Raw genomic sequence first — 21,886 nt, 5'->3', positions numbered from 1 at the left:
ATGACCCACAAGTCTATGAGAAAGATAACCAAACATGTCCATTTTTTACAATCCATAAAAGACGCCAATACCACGGACAAAAATGCAGAAAACACTTCAAACCTCCAACCCAGCACCCCTCGCATACCCCAACGCCTCCTTCAACACCTTACTAACCGCCGACGAAGCGCGACCAACCTCGCCGCCATCCTGCCTCGCACTCTCCACCCCTCGCTCGACAGCCTTCAAGAACCTTGCCGCAAACACCCGGAACCGATCCTCGCGGGTCTCATACATCTCGCCTTCCTCATCCCTCGGCTGCCCAAACAGATTCAGATAGACATAGGGCTGCGCCGTTTGGGGCACCATATGCGCCTCCACCTGCGCCAACGGGAACTCCCAGTTCCCAACCGCCGCACCAGCACCCCCGGCACCCTCCTCCATCACAACATCCTCCCCCTCCTCAGACGCCCCGATCCCAGCCTCCAAAAACTCAGCCAACACGCCCAGCACCTTAACCATGGGCCGCCCGGCACTCCCGGACTTCCCGAACGCCGCCCGCGAGGCCGACCACTTGGACGACTCCTCGGTATGCCAGCCCAGCACACTCAGAAAGCAATTGAGGGTCTTGATCCACCCGCCGGCGCAGCCCACGACCTCGGCGCCGGCGATCTCGACCAGCCACGCCAGGACCTCGACGGCGGTCACGCGGATCTCGGCCGCCAGGTGGGTCATGCCGGCGCGGATGAAGGGGAGGAGCTGGGCGACGTGGTCCTCGACGTCGCGCGGGGGCAGGGCGCGGAGGAGCTTGAGGAGCTGGGTGCGCACGGCGGTGTTGCCGTCCAGGATGAGCGGGGAGAGGGTCGGGAGGAGGGTACTTACGGGTTGCGGGAGACTCCCTCCACTAGGGCGGCTGTTGGTGAGGTGCGTCGTCAGGTGGGCGAGGGAATCGCGTCGCTGGGCGTCGGATTTCGAGCCCAGCAGGGAGACGTGGTGCGTGAATTGGGTGGTTGTTGTGGGCGCGGTTAGTGTGAGGGATTGTTGGGTTAGGGTTATGCCTGTTTTCTTTTTTTAGTAATCTTGCAGAACCAATTGAGAAGTTCGGGGAAAAGGGTGATTACTCTTCGCTTTGAAGCTTGTGTCGGTGAAGTTGTCGGGTTTGGCTTTGGTTTTGCCGACTTTTAGTTTGGCTTTCTAAGGGGTTGCGTTAGTATGGATGCATGGGAGAGGCACGGGGGAAAAAGGCGTACTTGGAAATCCTTCTGTTTCTCCTTCTTTTTCTTGGAGCTGGAGCCCATTGTGTCGATTTAATAGGGGGCTAACGCTGATGCGATTTTATTCGACTCCGTACAGCGTGTTCAGGGATTGAGATGTGCTGGTTGTCGTTGTCTTGCTGGATCTCGACTGGCCGTGGAATTTTTATACCCTCACGTGAGGTCATGTGAGACTGGCTTTGCCGCGTCATGATTGGGTGGCGGGAGTATAGACACCATCTGGGGTAGTGGATAGCAGGCATTGCAATTGAACATGTTGAGGTGTAACATGTGGTCTTGACCATAATTCACAAGTGTGTGTCTTGTATAGAACACCCCTGTCGATTCATAGATACATCTCATCCTGCCACAGCCAAAATACCTTAAGACAATAACTCCTTTCTCCAATGCCTGCACACAATCAATTGCTTACACAGATTAAAACCATCAAGTTCAACATCCATACAAACACCTATTTCCCCGGAGGAAAGCATGCAACCCCAATGGTGACACGAGTAGCACCTACCTTACCCTACCCTCTCCAGCAAGAACCACCCGATAAAAACCCCCCGAACAAGATCACACAACCAACCCCCATCATCAACAACCTCAACACCCTACAACCACCACCTTTTCCTGTGCCTCACACCCCTTCCCCCCTCCCCCTCATCCCTAAAATATCAATAACGATAAATATCCCCAAGAACCGAATCCAGAAGAATGCAATCCCAACTCCACCACCGACACCATGAATCCACCACCACCACCATCACAGCTACAACAACCACCACCCTCCCCCAGTCCCCAAACCCAACCACCCCCCCTCCCCAAATCAACTACACCCTCCCCAAACAAACCACCTGGCTCCACCCAGCAACCTACACGACCCTCCACCGCGAGACCTTCAACATCTACACGCACCTCCTGCCCGCGCTGTGCTTCCCCACGCTCGCCATCCTCGCTCCCCACCTGCCGCGCCTGCACATCCTCAGCTCCACCGCCTGCCTGCTGCTGTCGGCCGCCTACCACGCCAACAACGGGCACTCGGCCTACGCGTTGAAAGCGGACTACTGCGGGATTCTGGGGTTGCTGGTGAGTAACTTTGGGACGGGGTTGCATTATGCGTTCGTGGAGGCCCACGGGGTGGACGAGGAGGGAAGAAGGTGGTGGCGGAATGTTTATATTGCTATCGTGAGTGGGCCCCCTTCACCTACTAGACAGTGAGAGAGTTATAGCGGACGCGGGTGAGCACATGGCTAATGAGAACGGGTTGTGATGATGGCGGTGACGACGGGGGAATAGACCATCCTCCTCACCCTCCCCTCGCTGGGCTTGCATCTTCATCCTGCTGCGGCGGCGGCTGCTTCGGCTTTATCGTCACGCATACCTATACCCACCACAGTGAACAGCACAGTCAACAGTGCAGCCCGCAACGACCCCCACCGCACCCTCCGCGTCACCGCCCTCATCTGCACCGGCTTGAGCGCCCTCGTCCCCATCACCCACCTGTACCTCCTGCACGACGCCCGCTACCTCCTCGCCGTCGGCGTGGGGTGGTATGCCCTCGAGGGGATGGCGTTGATCCTCGGGGCCGTGGTGTATCTGGTTAGTTTTCTCTCCTCTTACAAACTCTTTGCATATTCACCCCCTATATACAAACCAAAGACAATGCCGTGGAGAGAACATAAGCAAAATGGCTAATATGAACCGACCAACAGAACAAAATCCCCGAACGATGGTACCCGCACAGTAAGGTCTTCATGCTGTGGTCGTCCCATGCCTTCTGGCATGTACTCGTGCTCGTCGGGATGGTGGCGCATACGATGGGGTTGGCTTGTGCGATGGGTGTCGAGACGGGAGGGGATTGATGTTTCGAAAGGTGACTTAGAACTGACTGGGTTGGAGACTGGACTTTCCAGATTGAAGGGGTGAGATTGGGGATAATGGGTCCTTGCCATGTTTTCGCCTTGAATTTCTGGGTTCGGTTTGGACGGACTCGTAAAGCCAAGAAGAGAGGAATCGACAGTCGGGCAGCTGCGGTAGATGCGGTAGGTTCAGTCTGAGTGTGGATGGGAGATGGCCACGATCCCGAGTATCCTCCAGGCGAGGATGGTGCCTTTAGCAGTCGCGAGATTAGACTGACATTAGACTGCAAACTAATACTACTAACATTCTTACCTGAACCCCTGCTACCACCCTAGACACCAATCAAACCTACAGATCTACTACCTTATCCCACCAAAGAAAAACAATACCATAATCATCAATCTCGAATTCCACTAAGCCTAACAAAACCATAAAAAGAAGCCATCGACATAAACATAAAGCATAAACTCATCCATGAAACTCTATCCGCATATAACAAAGGTCAAAAACCAAACAATGAGATGCGCACTTCTGCCCGGTCCCAAGTCTCAATAGAAAAAAACCAAATCAAAGACGAAAAAAGCAAAACAAAACAAGAGACCGAGAGCCGGGACAGACGCGATTGTATCAAGCAAGATAAAACAAATCACACACACAAAGTTCACAACAACGACATCAAGCTGATAATTCCGCCCTTGGAGAGAAAAAGAGAAAAGGGAGGGTCATCATCATCCGGATCTTTTCACCTTTCGCCCGATAACAAACGTCACGCCATTAATCTGTTGCTTCTGGCCATCCCCCGAAAAGAGATAAGGGAAATTCGACATGTCGACTCAAGAAAGAGTTCATTAAAAACAGTCACGCTGCGCATCCACTCGGCTAGCGAGAATATGCAATCGGCTTGGATTCGGCGGAGACTGGAGTCGACGTGGTCATCATGTTTATATCATGGTAAGGGTTTTGAAGGAGTGTTGATAGGGTGGTCGACGATGAAATGTATCGAAAGTCGACGATTATCGAGATTAAGATAAGAGGAAAAAAAGAAAAAAAAAGGTAAGTAATGAGCTGCCCTCACAGACTCATCGTCAACCATTCCCACTCTTGACTCGCTCCCTGTCCACCAGCAATACTATGGTTGACAGGGTTAGCGGCAGCAGGGGGCATGGCCGGGGCCAATGGCACCACCTTCGAACGACCCGCCGACGAGAGACCCGATTTGTTGGAATCGTCCATAGCATCCACGTCCGTGGCTTTTTCCAGCCGACGCTGACGCTTAGGCGCCACTTGAACCGAAGTGCGAGCCTGGCCGGGGGAGGATGTTGTCGGGGTGGATTTCGGAGGCGCAGCCGCAATAGGCACCACTCCCGCAGCACGGCTGGAGGACGGCGGGCCCCCGGGCATTGCAGGCGGGGACTCCGACGAGGTCGTGCCACTCTGAGCCCGGCTCGAGGTGGGCGTGGTCACACTCGCCTGTTGCACCGAGTTCTTGCGCGCCGACTTCTTCGACGACCGCGACGCACCGACCGCCAGACTGTTGGCACTGCTGCGGTTGCGCTTCTTGATCACGTCCGTCTTGAGTGACAGGGGCCGCACCACACCATGCAGCTTTAGGAACAAGCCACAGGCGTTACACAGAGGCTGCCCTTCCGGGTTGCGACGCCACAAGGGAGTTGTTTGAGTGAAACAGTTCGTGCAAGTAGTCGGCCCGCTGCTCTCACCGTTCTTGGAGCCTCCGGGGCTGGCCGGACGGGAGGGAACGGCACTGCTCAAACCAGACTCGGGAGGGGTGTTGGGGGACGTATGAGAGGTATTATTGGCGCTCATGCTCTGACGTAACAGCTGAGCAGTGTTCGGGGTGGAGGTCGTGCGTGCAATCTTCTGCCGACGGGGATCCTGCTCCCGATTGCGGACCTCACTGACCGAGGCGGCCGATCCGTGCGTCCGGCCCAGACTGCCGCCTTGGTTCCACTCACTCGGGGTATCCATCATGTCCGCCGACCCGATAGTCACATGCTTACGATGCTGAGCCGCAAAACCAGGCAGCGAGTGGAATGAGCCCGGAAATTGACCATCCCACTGCATCCCTGCATTGAGGTCCGCAGCCTCATCAGCCAAGTCGTTGGGCATGGCCAACCCGGCGCGGTCGGAAAATTGGTTGCCATCGTCATCCTCGTTGTCCGAATCAGCCCCAAAGCTGAACATGGCTGCGTGGGAAGCGCCCGTGCCAAAGTCGCCTAGAACCTGCGTCGGATCCACGTGCTGCGGCTGGGGAATAGGGTAGCCGGGAGAGTGCATCGAGGAAGGAGGGTTGCTGGCGTGGTGGGACTGGTCCTGGTTCTGGTTGTACATGTAACGTGGCTGCAACGATGCCGACAGGTTCGAGGTGCGATGCGTGACGTAGTTGGGAACCCGCCGCTGCGTACGCGAGTCAATCGACGGCATGTCGAAATACAGGTTATGCTCGCCATCATAGGCCGGCTGCGGCGTCGAGGCCGTCGACTGGTACCCCGAAGGCGGAGGGGAGAAGAAATCGGTCGAGTTCAAGGACGAGGCGACGGGTGTGTGAGCATACAAATTGGCAAACGGGTTTCCTGACGTCATGGGCGAATCGCTCGGCGAAAACGTGAAATTGGTCTGGTAGGGACCCGCCGAGGTCAGAATAGGATCATCGCCCAGGTTGAACGTATCCAAGCCAAACGGCACATTGGGAGAAGTATGGTTGGAGGGGTGAGCGGGCTGGTGGTTGCCGTGGTGCAATCCGAACGCCGACGACGCATCCAGTGTGTAGTCGGGCACAGCACCTGCCAGGTCGGGGTCATGGTGGGCCAACATCGCGTTCGACAGGGGTGGCACTTGCGGGGACGCTTCGGCCGGTCGCTTGCGGGTGGGAACCTGGAGACCAAAAAACTGGCGCTCATCAATACTAGTCTTGCGGACCCGACGAGGCACGTAGCCGAATTCGCTGTTCTTCCGCTGGTCTTGAGGAGGGTGGGTAAACGAGGCGGGCACGGGGGTTGGCTCCACCAGATGTTCCTTTCGAGTGGATTTGATCGGAATAGCGGCCGAGTTTGTCTCGCCCTTGGTTGTGACAGGAGAGGGGTGGTCGGAAGGAGATTCGAAGGGAACAATGAAATCGTCGAGGTTCATGGGATCCGCGGCCAGGTCGGTAGTGGAGGGTTGGTGCGAGGCGACTGGCGTCCGGTCGGCCAGACGTAGCTGGGCGATCCCACTCGGACCCGAAATGCTGTGTCTCGTCGACGGGCTGGCATGGGGAAATATGTGAGCGATCATTGCCGCAAGAGCGACCGTGGGGGGGAGGGGCGGTGATGCGGACGCCACCTACCTAGACTGCTCAACGCGTTCCCGTTCCTTGCGTCTCAGACTCATTGCCATCATGCGCCAAGTCAAGTTCTCCATACGCTCCTGGTTGGGGAGTTGGGCCTTAGTCCTAGAATAGAGCTTCCATATCTGGGTTGCTAAGGGGTCATTCCTTTGCATCTCATCCGGACAGTCGTTACTCTCTCGGGGGGACTTCCACTCGGGAAACAGCGAGTCGTGGAGTAAACCGTCCTGAGCCTGAGAGGAATCGGCAGGCGAGATGGGAGAATCGAAGGAGAGATCGTCGGAGAGTTGAGAGGACGAGGGAGGAGGATGAGGGAAACGATAGTTGTTAGGGGTGGTGGTGGTGGAGGAGCGGCGGTCGGGGTCGGCGGAATGTAAGGTCGAGGCAAATGCCGCGGATTGCGTCGGTCGCACACCACTCAACCCAGACATCGTGACCGAATCTGGGTGCGGGTTTGGGGGGAGGGGGCGAGTGCTATTGGCAGGGCCCACGAGGGGCAGACCGGGCAGAAACAGGGCAATCTGACGGACTCAAGTGATTAATAAAAATTATAATAAAAGAAAAGAAAAAGACCAGAAAGAACTAGTGAAAGTCGAGAGAGAGAGAGAGAGAGAGTCGAAGCCCGGGCCAGATAAGAGCTGCAGAAAAGCGCGATCGGGAAAGACGGGCGAAAGGGACCAAGCGGGAAAGGCGATAAGAATAGTAGTGGAAGGGAAGAGTGGGAGGGAGGAAATTGCAGTAGTGGTTGGTGGTGGTGGTAGTGGAGGGGGAGAACAGGGAAAAAAGAAAAGAAAAGAAAAACCACCAAGAAAGACCAAACAGCGAACAAGCAGCAGGGAGTTGATTGATTGGAAGGGAAAGAATGGGGAAGAGAGAACACACCACCAGTTTTTGGACAAGTAGAAGACGTGTAGGTGAAGGAAAGGAAGAACAGACAAGAAAGAGATATTGATGAGTGAGTGAATGAGTAACTGTCGGTGCGGAGAGAGTCGATCAGACACGACTCGACACCACCACGACAACGGCGACGACAAAACCCGGGACGGGGAAAAAGAGAGCGCGCGAGGGAGACGGAGAGGAAGACGGAAAGTGTAAAAAGAGAGTGAGAAGGAGGGAGGAGGGAATGGAAAGAGACGGGAAAGAGTCGGAGAAGCAAGAGCAGCAGCAGCAGCAGCAGCAGCAGCAGAGGAGACAGACAGAGAGCAGTAGTAGTACAGTTGGATGTGGGGGGATTGGTCGGGTGGATGTTGGTTTGGCAGCACGAGCCATGAAACAACAATGGAAGAAGGATTTCCTCTCTACCCGCCCTAAACGAATATTCCAAAAACACAATAAAATAAATAAACCACGACCAATTCAATTCAAACTCTCTCGAACTCACTCTGCAACTCTTGTTTCTTTGGCTCTCTGACCGTCTGGTGGTCAATTCTCCGGATAATAATCGGAAAAGAGACCCCAGCAAACTCTGAGTTGTAGGGGTGGGTGCAGAGAGAAAGAGAGAGAAGGTTGAAAGTATTAATATGTCAAAAAAGAAAGCAAAAACAAAAGAAGAGAGTAGAAAAAGGTTAAAACCTACTCAGTTCTTGTCCCCCCAAAAAAGGCAGACAGTCTCTCTTCTTTTCGGGATCAATACTAATAGATGAACAATCGCAAATAGGCGAGGAGGACGGGAGGACGGCAGTTCAGCCGGAGGTGCAGGAGAAGCGAAGCTACTTTTCTAGTGGAAAGGAAGAAGAATAAGAAAGAAGAACCAAATGATGATGGTGAGATCAATCGAATCAATCAACGGCCGTTGGTTTGCCTTCGATCGCAGCAGGATGCAAGTCCCTGGCCCTATCGCCGGCTTTTCCTGATTCAATCCATGGATGGTGCGTGCATACCTGGTATGAGAAAGAGCCAAAGCCTGATGTGAGAAGACCGAGAAAAGAGAAAAAGAGTTCCCCGTGTTGTTCCACCTTAATGAATTTCCCCACCCTCAAAGAACGTCGGATGGTCGCAATTACACAGGGCCGGGTTGCCTTGTCGAAAGGGTGAATGGTCAAATGGACAGCAGATCACTGGAAGTGGAATGAGATTTTGGCTGTGGTGTTGTCTTGTGTTGTCGGTAGTTGCTGCTGCTGCTGCTGATGATGCTGATGGCTGACGGGAGGGGAGGGGCTAGACCCTCCTACACATGACGCGGTGGGAAACTATATCTTGAACAAGAGCAATGGGAATGGGCGAGGCAAAGAAGAGGAAAAGAAAAGAACAGATGAAAGGCCAACAAGAGAAGAAGAAGAATCACGAGGGTAATTCAAGAGAAAGAAGAAGACAAGAATTGAAGAGAGAAGAGAAACCCTGGATCAAATGGCTGGATGTAATGACTACTAGTAGTAGTTAGAAGTAAGTCTCCAGTCTGACAACCCGTCAGTAACTTAAAAGTCTCCGGCACAAAAGAGGCAAATCGATGACTGATGACGATGGAGATCGAAAGACAACAGGATCATTAATCAAGGTGATTATAGTGTTCAATTTTGGGGGGGGAAGGGCGAAGGGGGGAGGGGGAAAGGAAAGCGAGACAATGAGATCTAATTATTATTTCAGACTCACGGCAAGCAGTTGCTTAGAATCGAATGATTTGCCAATGGGGAGAGACAGCCTTCGTTTCTCGTCCAAAAAGAAAAAAAGTGTACCTACCTACTGTACTTAATTACCTAGGCAAAAGTAGACAATCCCAGTGGTCCGCCAATAGGTTAAATTGGGGGGCAAGACCGAATCCACCTCCCGTACCGAGCGAACGGGCTGCCTGTTTCTGATTTGTCCCTTGGCAGCGGGCGTCTGGTCTGGTAATTTAAATGGAGTCTCCGTTCCGCTGAATCTAATGGGAAAAAGAGGCCTGGAAGCGGAAATCGATGGCCAGGAGAGAAGAAGGCGGACAAGGCGGACAAGGCGGAAGACAAGAGAGAATGAGAGGAGAAGAGTAATGATTAGGAGGAAGGAGAAGAGGAAGACAGAGAAAACCCAAGAATAAAAGAGGAATTCTCCAGCTAAAACCTCCCCGTTGACGCTGCGGGATGATGTCTTATATACAAGTGTGATTTAGTGTAGTGGTTGGTATCCATACTCCATAGCTGGTCTGATCCATTGCGATGTCGGGTATCAACCTCCAGTTCTGGCTATGTATGCCATTCATTGTTGCTTGTTGTCCTGAAGGGTATTGCTTCTCCCCCCCCTCCCCTCCCTCTGGTCTCTCCGTTGCCCCTCCTCTCAAAGCTAGTCCACGTCCGTGTCTGTCTTTCGGCCTAGATCCGCAGGCAGGATGGAGGCAATCTCCATCCAGCTATGCAGTAAGCGCAGACACTAGGCGAATGCAGTACAGTTATTAGGCAGGTTCTTTTTTAGATCCAAAGGAGCACTGCCGTGGCCGGGAAAACTAAGGTAAGGTAAGCTCGATGCAGGGCCAGGGAGAGAGTGAGAAGGAGGGACAGTACTCAGTACGAGGAAGTACAGTCTGTATCCTCTCTGTCTAGTCTTTCTAGTCCATACCGCAGTATTACCGAAACCTCCAACCCGAGGATTAGCGGTTATTTTAGATGGGGGGGGGAACGACTTTCTCGAAGACCCAGCAGCACTAAAAAGTAAGCTGCGCAGGTAGATTAACTTCGAACAATTGGTTATGATTTGAGATTCACTTGTTTTCTCGGTTTTGACTGGTCTCCGCCTCCCGGGGATTATTGCCATCACTCAGTCTGTGTCTGCTACCAACAATCATGAAAGAGACAAAGTATTGCCCCCCCTCCCTCCTCCCCAATCTGGTATTTTCCTCGACGTAATCTCTCTGCTGCAACATATACGGAAACCTCAGTCATGTTGCAGAGTGACATCAGACTTTTGACACAGACACATATTGTCTCCCTCTATCTCTCTTTTCCTTTCCTTATAATCAACTAAAGACAATCCCAAAGACGGTCGCCCTTTGAACGAAATGAAGAAACGGGAGAGGTCCTATACGTAGGCGAGTCTGAAGCCAGCCTAGAAAATCCCCACTCCCCGAGCTAGACACACCCAACCCAAGACCCAAATGAGAAACCGATCCGGATCCTTCCTCTGTGGTCGTCTCGGTCCCCACCAATCACACCCATTGAATCTCCTCTCCAGCAACTATAACCAACCGGATGTGGGGAGGGTAGGTACTTTGGGTCCAACGCAGCAAGAGGGAGGGGGGCAAAGAGTGGGCAGGCTATACGAACTACTCTGCTAAGTACATATAATACTATGGAAATTAAAGTGGTCGGAAAAAGCCAAGCCATTGTTTCTTGTCTTCACTGCTAAGACGTGTAGTCAACAGTCAATAGGCCTACCAAGTGCAGTGTGCATCACATACATACTGTAAACGTCCTCCCAGCGGATGATTCAGTCGGGAGCCTCGGGATGGGATTTCCCACCTGTTATTGACTCGCTCCGGATCCCCCCGCCCTTTTCTTTCCCGCGCAGACAGAACGCCCTTTTCACTTTCCCTCGAATTTCTCGCTTGCGTTCACTCATCGAACGATGATGCTATGGAGATTAATAAGAGCATGCACAGGTAGAGAGGGACTGGGGGGAAAGGGGAATGGGAGTTTCCGTCGTTCGAGATCGGATCTTTCACGGAGACCTGTCCTTGTACCCCTAAGCGGTACCGGTGACCTGGTGTTGTTGTCTGCAGCCAGTGGATCTATATCATGACCCTCGCTCTTCACCTCCCCTGCCGATGACCGGCCGAATCGCAGGTAGTTATAGCTAGGGTCATTATAATTATGCCCGGCGCGAGACATAGGGGATCTGAGCGTCTTTGCGCCCTCCCCTGCCCCTCTCTCATCTCTTTCTCCCCGAGTAGTCGCGACCTTAACTACGTACCCTCTCGACTAGTAACGGACTAAACAGCACCTTGTTGGAATCAAATCCGAACAAGGACAGTGAATGCAGCTTTACATGCACGTCGGACCAATCCCCATCCTTCCTTTTTCTGGGCCGATGGAGTAGCCACTGCATCGGTTAATGCTGTTGGAGTAGCGAAGCTGTACTTAGGATTCGCCCGGTGAGTTTGAGATACTGGGACTGCGCAGCTATCGCCATTGTTGCATTGGAGGTCGTTGGTGTATGGGATTAGGAAACGGCGGCGCCGTTCATCGGAGAAACAGGACGGTGAGTCTGAACCCGGACCTATGCCTGTCTCACCGAACGGGGGGAAAGGAGGAGGGATAGAGTGATTAGAGCGAAAAAGCAGGGACCAAGCTACCAGCCACTGGCAGTCCCGACGAAATCATCGCACCGTGCATCATAACTGTAGAGTGTGTTGGTGCTCAGTCGGTGTCCCTGTGCACGGCGGGGCGGGACCATGGGACACACTTCGTTTGGGGCAGTCCGTCTGGTCCGGACGAGAACACTGCTCCCTCCCAACCCTCTTTTGATCGAATAGGACGGACCACCGCCCGGTCAAGCACATGGCTTGGAGCCAGTCCTCGACGACCGCTCAAATTAAGGTTCTGTCCTTTTCCCTCCCGAGCACGGTGGGTGTGTGGGTTTAGTGCAGTCAACCGGTCGTGAATGAGTCGACGTCAAGTCCCCAAGCTTCGCTCTAATTATGGCGATGGCTATCAGATCATGACATAACTTTCTTGCATTGGACATCCTCACAGTCCGAGAAAGTGATCAATGCTCCCTGGCTTTCCGTCACCGGAAGAGTAGAAGCTTGATGTTGGGGTGCGTTTGGAGAAATCCCCCCCACAAAGCTGCAGCTAACCCCAAGGCAGCAGGTGCCTGTCCAGTAGCAGGTAAGTAGCAACAGCATACGGAGGAGAGAGGGGGAAACCGTGGGAGGACCGTCCTCCGGGACAGTAGTCAGTCTCCCATGCACTGACTGTACTACTCTGCTACTATACACTTCACCGAGAAGGCTGAGCTGCCCAAAATCCCTAACTTACCCGAACCCGTGTATGACCCGGTAATCTTAGTGGGTAATGTCACGCTCGTCACACCCCTTTCAAGCGCGTGTCAGCCGGAGAAAACAAGCATTGACAACCGGCGGCAGTACTGAACACAAGCTGCTGGCATGGGAGGGAAAATAGCCACCCACGCTACGAGTGTAATCCTTACAGCCACAACCCCTCCCTTCTGTTCCACTCCCACTCTGTGAAATATTAATCAATGGAGATTTCCACGATTCAGGTTGATGAATGCAGATCCACCCTGCACGGCGGGTCATGGCTAACTTTACCTCGAACACAAGCCCAGCATCTAGAGGCAAGAGAGGCGCGGCCTAGACAGACAGACAGACACATCAGTCTGAAGCAATCGAGTTGGCATCCCGGTCGGCATCGTAGTTTTCCATGGCCAGATCTCCGTTCGGATATGCAGCTACTAGATCGCGTCAAGAAGAATACCCGAGTCGGTTCGAGCTCTGGTGATAACAGATCAATGCAACTTGGCTCGACAGCCATGGTACAGAGTAGTGCTGGACATGCCGGCTCAAATTGATGATGACGATGGTGATCATCGTCCTCAACATCATCGTCATCCTTCTCAGAAGGGGACACATTCGCATCTTCGAAGCACAGTGCACATCGCGGTATCAAGCACGGAGCAAGAGTCGGCCACATCCACCCCCGTCATTCCAAACCCTGCGGTGGCGAGACCGGCGGAGCTAGGCGTACTGTAAAGTATGGAGATGTGATAGAGCCAAGCCGTGGCCAGGTCGTCCACGGTGACCGTTAACTGGCCCTCATCACCGGTCAGTGTCGAGTCCGGGGTCCAGTGAACAAGACGGGCAAGAGAGCACAGGACTTCTGTCTGGCTACTGACTACTGCCAGACGGGCCATACCGTCCCCGTTGTTCCAAACGACAAAGTTCCTAGAGCACGTTTTGCTCCCTTTCGGCCCCACGCGAGGAACGACCGCGAGGTCCACCGCGCTAGTGCTTGATAATCGGTGTCGACCACGCTAAACGACCCATAATGGACCAGAGATAAGAAGTCGCAGATAAGCTGATAAGAGTGTAATTAGCCTTGGTCATCGGGACCAATCGTTGTCCGGGTAAATGAGCTAGGCAACGTAATCGTGACCTCGGCTTCTGTGTCGACCAGCATCGATCAAAAGTACAGGATTGAGTACAAGCGACCGTCCAGAACAGCGGGGGTGGGGGTGAGAGGAAGGCAACCTAACAATCCGCTAACACAGCATCAGCAGGGAAAGAAGGCAGAGGATCAGCTCACATGCAAAAAGGGGTGATGTATGTGTGTGGGTGGCTGCGGATAATTTTGCCCCATGGCACGAGGCATCTGTCGTTCAGCAAATGACATGAGTGGGAAGGTAAAGTGGCAAAGGCAATTATAGAGTTCGGCGCTGGAAGAGGAAAGGGAGGCGAAGGTCAACCCGCAGAAGGGGAGTGTTTGGACTGTTTGTTGGATGGGATGACTGGTCCGTTCGTCTTATCTCCGGATGACTAATAAATGGTTCCTCGGAGCGAGGCACCCACCCTTCAGCTTGAGTTCCATGACTCGAGATCGCGGGTCAGATCAACAACCACCACCCACCATCCCCATCAACCTCCCTCATCCCCCGTCAACCCTCCGTCAACCCACCAGAGTCAAACTATCCAAGAGGCGTCCAATGACAACCCATCATCCACTATAAGATAGTCCGTATAGCCTGGGCGGCAGGGATCTGAGACGACAGCCACGCAACCAAGCACGGCTTAGGGTTGTCCCATTTCTCGTCCGGATGCAGCTCTCTAACTTCCGACGGCACACTGGATTAACACACTGACCAACTGAACAATCGGGCGTACCTGGGTCTAACCTGCTTGAGTAAGTCCACCGTCGTAATAGCATGCCTGAAGCCTGGTCGACGTGATCGGGATCAACCTTCGGCAGGTATGGATGAATGTTTCAAGGGGGGAGTTTGTCGGTTAAAGCTCCCTTGCCGTGCGTGAGGCAAAGTAAACAGCCAAAAAAAGAAAGAAAAAAACATCATGCAACATTCACAACGGACAATTAAGCGAGGACGCCACTGACCGGAGGTAGTTGACCAAGGAGAAGGCAGATGCAGACTTACCCAGCGTAGAGGGATGATAGTTCATCCATCCATAATGCATAAGTATAGTGATAGACAGCTCGGTTCCACCTCTGGGGGGTCCAACACTATGGGATTTTCGTCATTGCTGCTGGATGACGGAAGGACGAGAAAGGGAAGGGAAGGGAAACCGGCTGGTTGTACGGAGTACGGAGTACCCCATAAGTTGATCCCCTCCCCCAAACTAACCCGCTCCCGAGATGCTGAGCTTGATCCGCCATCCCACGCATCCTTTCATCCTCTCCAAGCCTTCAGCTGCGGAATGCCCAATCCAGGAATCCTTTGCTTGGCAGGCGGGTTGATGGATGTGGAGTGTGACAGAGTTCACCTGGTCTTCCTGTGTCGGTTGCACCATGAGGACGAGGATGGCTTGTCCACCTTAGACCTCATAGGAGGCAGCCAGGTTTGTTGAATGCTGACTGCAGGATTGGTCAGATTAGTCAGATGTTTACTTACTTATTTACTCGTACATGATGCGGCTGTCGCGGGCGCATTTGCAATACGAAGCGATAGGTTCAAAGTCGGCCTCCGAGCGCCCGACCTGAAGCTCTGTAGGCGGCTTGATCAGCATTCTGATCGGGTCAGACGTAGAAAGAGACGGACAGCGACCTCAGGGAGAAGGACCAGACGTGACATGACTAGAAGGAAAGTGTGTTGACCAAAACCTGTCTCGACCTTCGGAGGGATTTAGGCTGACGGGTGGTGGGGTGGATGTGCAGAGGTAGCAGGTTGCAGTTAGAGGGTATAATCGACGGATCATGGATGGTGGATGGTTGGTGGATGGCTGGGTTGGCGAGCCGCAATGGATGGGATTTAGATGGGGAAAAGTGTGGGAAAATAGTGTGGAGTATGTGGCGCATAAGAGGAAGCAAAAGTATCCCTTGGATGTCGACGATAGACAATCCGGCCTCACAAGAAGGTATTGAGAGAAGAAGAAAAGGCCGATGCAGCCAAAGAGTGCCCAACAGCAGCATTGCCCCTTCAGTTTCCCTTACAGGAAACCTCCATCCCCCACCACACTGCAACATATTCAGGCATCACCACTTCAAATGGCGGTCAGGACGAGGACGAGCTTGAAACACTTCTACTCGCTCACTCAAGAGACACAGGAAGGAAAATGAGATTCACAAGCCCGGGATGGGCCTGGATTATGTACTGCAGTGCTCACCTCTTTTTTTGGCCGTCCAAGTCCCCGAAGGTTTCGATCGCCTTGATAACTCTGCATATTGACATCCGTTGAGGACGGCTGTCAAAGATAAGGAACCATGTCTAACATTCGGGTCGTACCTGCAACCCTGCAATCTGTCCTCACAGTCATCAGAAAGGGGTTGCGTGTGAGACAATCGAATCACAGTCGTGGAATGCCCTATCAATCGACCGGCAAATGGCTGAAACCCATTGTTATCATCTAAGAAAGTATCGAAGTTCATCTCCTCCTGCCCGAACTCCGAGAGCGACGATAAAGTGAGGCTGTTTGACTGGTGGTTTCGATCCATCTCCTCTTTCTTTCTCCGCATTCTCCGACCCCAGACCAGTTGCCGAGGGAAATCCTGGAGAGAGGCCCTGTTCGTCCTCACGAGCGTGATTCTTGTTACCCCTGGGGTATCGGGAAGATTCGCCTTTCGATAAATGGACTGTTAGATCCAGTTCGAAAGCGAAAAAGGACAGCCAGTACCAGGGTGTCTTTATAGGCAGGCTCCTTCTCACGTTCCCTCGGCCACCCTCCATCACAGTCGCGATTCCATCACCGAACCCTCTTATCACGACACCACCCACTATCAGCACGGAGTCTAAGAAAAAAAAACCTTACTTTGTTTCTCACTTGTTTTGCTTTAATAATCATTCCTCATGTCCTGTCAACCAGTCACGCGAGCGCGATTTTCAACCGCTGCGCATCATTGCGATAAGCACACTGCTCCTCTGGTCTTGATCATTGGCACCACGGGTTGGATGGTTGTTATCACGTTATCAATCCTTTCCCCGGAATCCGTGTTCAGTCCCGGGCGGTGATTGTGATTGAGGATCAAATCTTCCTATGGCGACGACTTGGTTCAGATCGCCATTGCAGAGGGTGCTTTGTCCTGTCAATCGCTGCCAATCACTGTGTAGAGGGTGTAGGATAAGGCGATAGTGGCGATCGATGCTGTGATTGTGGAAAATGCAATCTACATATGATGTTAAGACTTATTGGTGATGGTGCTGCATAATTGGTTGATAAGAGCCAGTCCCCTGATTCATAAGTCTTGGAGACACCCGCCTTCCGCCATCTTCGAGCAAAAAGCGCAAGTGTTTGAGGTAGATATGCTCACGCCGTGGTATTGTACAGGGTGGGCGTGTCTCATGGTGAATGTGGCTCCATAGCCCTACGACGAAGTCGATCATCGGCGGATGATGTAATGACAAGGTCAACTTGACTCATCCTTGGCAGGTCCAATCACTAGTACCTGGGTCAACGAGCGGATTTTCTACCTACAAACCCCAGGATTCAATTCAAGTCTCGATGTAGACCGGATATGGCAACTTAATGATGGGATTCGAGATGGGAAGGTTTGATTGTATGTGCGGATCTATATTTTGCTGAGTATGTTCGCGGGAACCTTTATCTCAAAGCTAAACCTAGTTACTAGCTCAAAGTAGCTAGTAAGTTAACTATAGATACTATACAACCCATCCCACGGATCTAAGAGATTCCTACTTGGTGATATGGAGCTATTTCCTTGACACTATACGGTGGGGAACAGAAGCCATTCCACGTGGCAGAAAAAGAGCGAAGCCGAGCTAAACAAGTCCTCTATCCCTCGTTGCGCAAGAATTGCATCTCTCAATATACATATCCGGACATCGCTGAATTCAAAATAGATGCGACTGGCTCCAACCAGCCATCCGACCGACAATCCCATCCAAAGCCATTCGACGTCCTTCATTCCACTGGTCCTGCAGTCCTGTCGACGTTCTTGAGCAATCCAAGCCACGTGATCCGAGGCGATTCACCAAGCGATTTTTGCGCACCTTGAGATCTTAGCTATTCCATCAAGCACAAAACCGAGGAATCAAGAAATCGTTCCATATCACCCATTCCTGAGTTATCAAATTTTGCTACAAGTCCAAGCCACCCGAACGAGTTCGGAACTCTACTTCCGCGCCAACCCGCAAGCTCTGTACCACGTTGACGAAGAATCGATTCGATCTTGCACAGCGGGGTGTGAGCACTGACCAGCCGGATGTCACCACGTTCGCTCGAGGAAGATCTGTCACTATATGTTCCTGGTCGAGTCCTGGTCGAACTCTGGACCGTAACCTCTCAAGGACCAGGGGGTCCTAAGAACACGAAGGATACCAAATCCAACGTGCGTGAACCACGGCCATCCTATCAACCGTCTTGTGGTGTGGTTCTATAGTAGCCAAGCCGCAACTCCCGATGATATAGATAGAGCTGCTCGACTGTGAAACAAGCGATTGATCCCGACCGCGAGGGAAATGTTACCGGCGGCAGCAATGCATGTGCTTGTTCACCCCCTGTATCTCTCTCGCTCTTTCTCTCTCTCTCGCCCTCTCGCGAAAATCGCGATTCGTAACTTCTTAGGCTCTCCTGAGCGAGTCTAACATCGAGAGCTCATATGTCTGCCGAATATCGGATACATGAGTGCTAAGTATACCAATCAGGTATCTGGATCCATCATATTCACGAGACCCCAAGCCCCTAGGAAGCCCATGGCAGGGGGCGTCATTATACCGGAATCATCCAAAGAAACAGAAACTGAATTTAACCATACCAGTCCAATACGGACTGGCTACATGTATATAGGTGTGACTAAATATTATTTTCAGCCAAACAGTACTTCATACATGCACGGTTGATGTTCCACCACCCAGTGGATAAAGACATTGAGTTGGTGACATAGCCACCACAGATTCGTATTAGACCGCGAACATGGACTTTCGTGCAACGGTTCTCAGTCATATACGAGCTAACCCGTCGGGCAAGCGTGCTTGCGGAAGGGGGCACATGTACTGTGTACTTGAATCGTTCTTTAGCGAAAGCATCAGGTCAATGGTACATCCTGTACCAAAGACGCGTGCTTGGAAAGGTTAACTAGAGATAATAGAGTGACCTGTATCTTGTCGGAGAGTCGGGGATTTGATTTATCTTTGTATATCATAGTGATTCGAGAACGGACACCGGGTGCTCTGATGAAGAAAGGCTGCCTTGTGGCTGATTGACAGTGAGAGACGGACACAACCGGGTAGTTATATCGTTGAACGTAACGCGTAGGAAGAGGCTACGGTCAGCACTCGCAAGCTGATACTGTTAGTCAGGCACATCACCGAATAAAATAACTTGACATACGCTGCTGGTCTGGCCAAGGCAGTATAGGGTGTAGCTATTTGTGAACTGCCATCTCCAAAGAGTCGATAGCGACACAAGGACTCGGTCTCATGAATTGTGGTTGAATGTACATGCCAGTCAGCAACATCAGTTGCACAATGCTCAGCAGAGGTACATTCCCAAATAATACACAGATGAGCTGATGTGCACTGTCCTACTACATGAAAGGTGATGAGCATCGAAGTCAAGAGAGCACCAGGCTGTACTGCTGATGCACCAAACCAGCCATGTGGATGAGCTATAAGCCTCGCTCGCGCTGGGTAGTAAAGAATCCTCTCTGAAACAGTTTCGAAGCCATGTCCGTCCATCCTACCGGTGTTACTCGCGCTCAGCACGATCGTTCCATAAGGCAACACTGCAGAGTCCAGACGCACTCGTAGCAGTGCATTCACACACCCATCCACCAAAACGAACTGCTCCATAACCCCACGACTGCAACGCAGTCAAGACACCATGCATCCCTAAGCCTGAGGGACAGAAGCGTAGCTTATCCGACTCTCCGGGCGAGACTCACCAACAAACCGCATCCCATCCTACTACCTCACAGCTCACTCTCCATGTAGCCTCAGTATCCGCGGTCAGGATGCTCCCGCCGGATCTCCCACTTCCCAGGTGACATGTATATCCGATGACGTATCGATGTATTGATGAGATCGCGCCACGCGATAAGCGAAAGGCCACTTCCAGCTCTCGGAGTTCATGTTGTCATTGTCAACGATCGCAGTCGTAGCACAGACACACCGGACGGAACATCAAACACATCGAAACGATTGCCGCCGGAAGCATGATTCCTGGGCAAAATCCCTATAAGCTTAGCCAAGGTAGACACCTCATTCTTCCAGCGTGAAGTCCATTCTCCCCCACCCTATCAATGCTCACCGGCCACCAGGAAGCAAGACAGCGACGCTGATACAAGATCACTAGAGCATCGCATCACGGACAGGGCAACTCATCATAGATCATCCTTCACTCACAGTTTTAACCAGACTTGACCACTGTCAACATCAAGACACAGACAGAAAAATGGACGTCAAGACAGAACCCTTGACGTCAGTCCGCGTATCCCTACAGAACTACCCCAGATCCATCCTGATCCCATCACGAAAACCAAGCTCTTGACCCATGACCATAACCATGTAGATCAATAGACCCAGTAAATCACCACCAGCAAGAGAAGAACAGAACAAGTCGGATAGACCCCTCCGTCTTTGGTGGAAGATTTAGATTGCTGATATGCGCCGGCTATGGTTCTTTTGTCGTGCCATCCTCAGCTGACATGGACCGTTAGAGTCACGAGACACAACCCCTCCAGCTGGGAAAACCCGTTTTTGAAAGACTTGACCAGGATGATGATGGATATTCGCGGGGGGGGAGGCAAAGAAGGTGAAAAGCGACTGGATCTTGGTTTGGGGACAATCAATCCAGAATCTTTACCAAGCTCTCTCTATGTCTTGTTCTGGCAGGTTTGGCTGGGACTGGGCACCAAGATGCTGAAACTCGCATATCGATCTCCCGAGCAAAGAGACGGAGCGAACAGATGACGTGCAAAGATCAAAATTTTTTCCTTTCTTTTCTTTTTTCTTCCTAAATTGTGCTGAGTCGCTTGCATGTAACCATTCTCCGGAGCGAATGAGAATGAGATAGCATGCCGAAATCGGAAGCGTAGCACGTCTACCTTCAAGGTGCATACCTAGTACAGGTAGTGCACATCCAATCCGCGTGCGAAGCGCTGGAACATACGGTGAGCGGAAGTGACTTGAGTCAGTGGTGGTATACCATTCGTCCCATCTTGCCGGCCGGCTGATGGGCAGCTACCTTCTCCTCCACTGTTGCGATGACATACTGTCGGTTTCAAGCCATCTATATTCAGAACAAGAGGGATGGCAAGAGACACAAACGAGACTCGTTTGTTCTAGCCATGTGAGGGCTTGAGGTACGTTTACGTACTGGTGAGGGCGAGGGGGGATGTATTCTATGTAGGTACAGGTATTTCGAAGCCGAGACGGCGTCTCAATGCAGCCTGGGTGCTGGGCATATCTGAATATGGTGGTCACCTATGAGCCGTATCATAGCTACCCTCTCCTTTAGCCCAAATCATGCAGTCATTTCAGGCCCACCACTGTTCACTTACCAACCCCCCCAGCGCCAGTCTCAATCTCGAACGTCGCATACATTCCACGCGAAACGTCAGCGCTGAACATCTACATCAAACGAGAGCACTCAGAAGACGCGCAAATCCATCACGGAGGGAGCGGAGAAACTCCCCCCGGGGTTTCCAGATTAGGGAAGAAAAGAATAATGCCGCAATCCTTTTCCACCTCCCTCTCGTACTCCTGCTCATATGAGCAGCATGTATACCGTGGTCTTGATGTAGCATTACTGGAAAGAGTCTATCCCCGATTTGCGGCAATCTCCGGGAACATACCTGAAGTCCCAGAAAGCTTTAACCACGAGGGAACTAAAGGCAGAAATCGCGCAGCACCCATAGCACCCTATCACGATGAAAAGGGCCTCATCTCTCCTTGTCCCCCCCCCTTCCCATCCGCATGGTTATTTTCTTATTAGGGTAAAACCGGGCTGTTTCACCATGGACGGCCACTTGTCTCTATTGGGGTATGCTCGACTGCATGTCCGTTGTTGAGGGCTGTGGGTGGACCGGGGGTCCTTACGTGTTCTGCGTCTCGGTGGTTGATGATAGGAGGGTCATTGGGAAGAGGGGGAGGACAAATGCTTGATCAGTCAAGGTGTAGGACCCGATGTTGTTGGCCCGACTGTCTATCTTTGCTTTTGCTTTTTCGTTTATTCTTCGATGCTGGGCTCAATACTAGGTGGATTGGCCATAGCTTCATATTGCTACAGATAACCAAGCTATGCTTCTGGGTGGGGAGGAGGGTCCAAACCATCTAGGCGTGCTTTCTCTTTTTTCCTTTTCTTTTTTTTTTTTTTTTTTTTTTTTTTCTTCGTTCGTCC

The 21,886-nt window shown here is 52.2% G+C and overlaps 1 protein-coding gene across 1 annotated transcript; it reads right to left on the bottom strand.

Moving 5' to 3' along the window:
- Positions 1–96: 96 nt before the first annotated feature.
- On the bottom strand, positions 97–6,872 carry ASPACDRAFT_24866 (uncharacterized protein; the record flags this gene model as incomplete). The annotated part of the gene is made up of 3 exons (XM_020199298.1): positions 97–561; positions 4,284–6,348; positions 6,442–6,872. 3 exons carry the CDS (start codon positions 6,870–6,872, stop codon positions 97–99), a joined length of 2,961 nt encoding a protein of 986 aa, XP_020058351.1.
- Between the last annotated feature and the right edge of the window lie 15,014 nt (positions 6,873–21,886).

Source organism: Aspergillus aculeatus (assembly GCF_001890905.1).
Source record: "Aspergillus aculeatus ATCC 16872 unplaced genomic scaffold ASPACscaffold_4, whole genome shotgun sequence".
NCBI lineage: Eukaryota > Fungi > Ascomycota > Eurotiomycetes > Eurotiales > Aspergillaceae > Aspergillus > Aspergillus aculeatus.
Note: the sequence above shows the minus strand (reverse complement) of the source record. Positions and strands in the feature narration are given on the sequence as shown.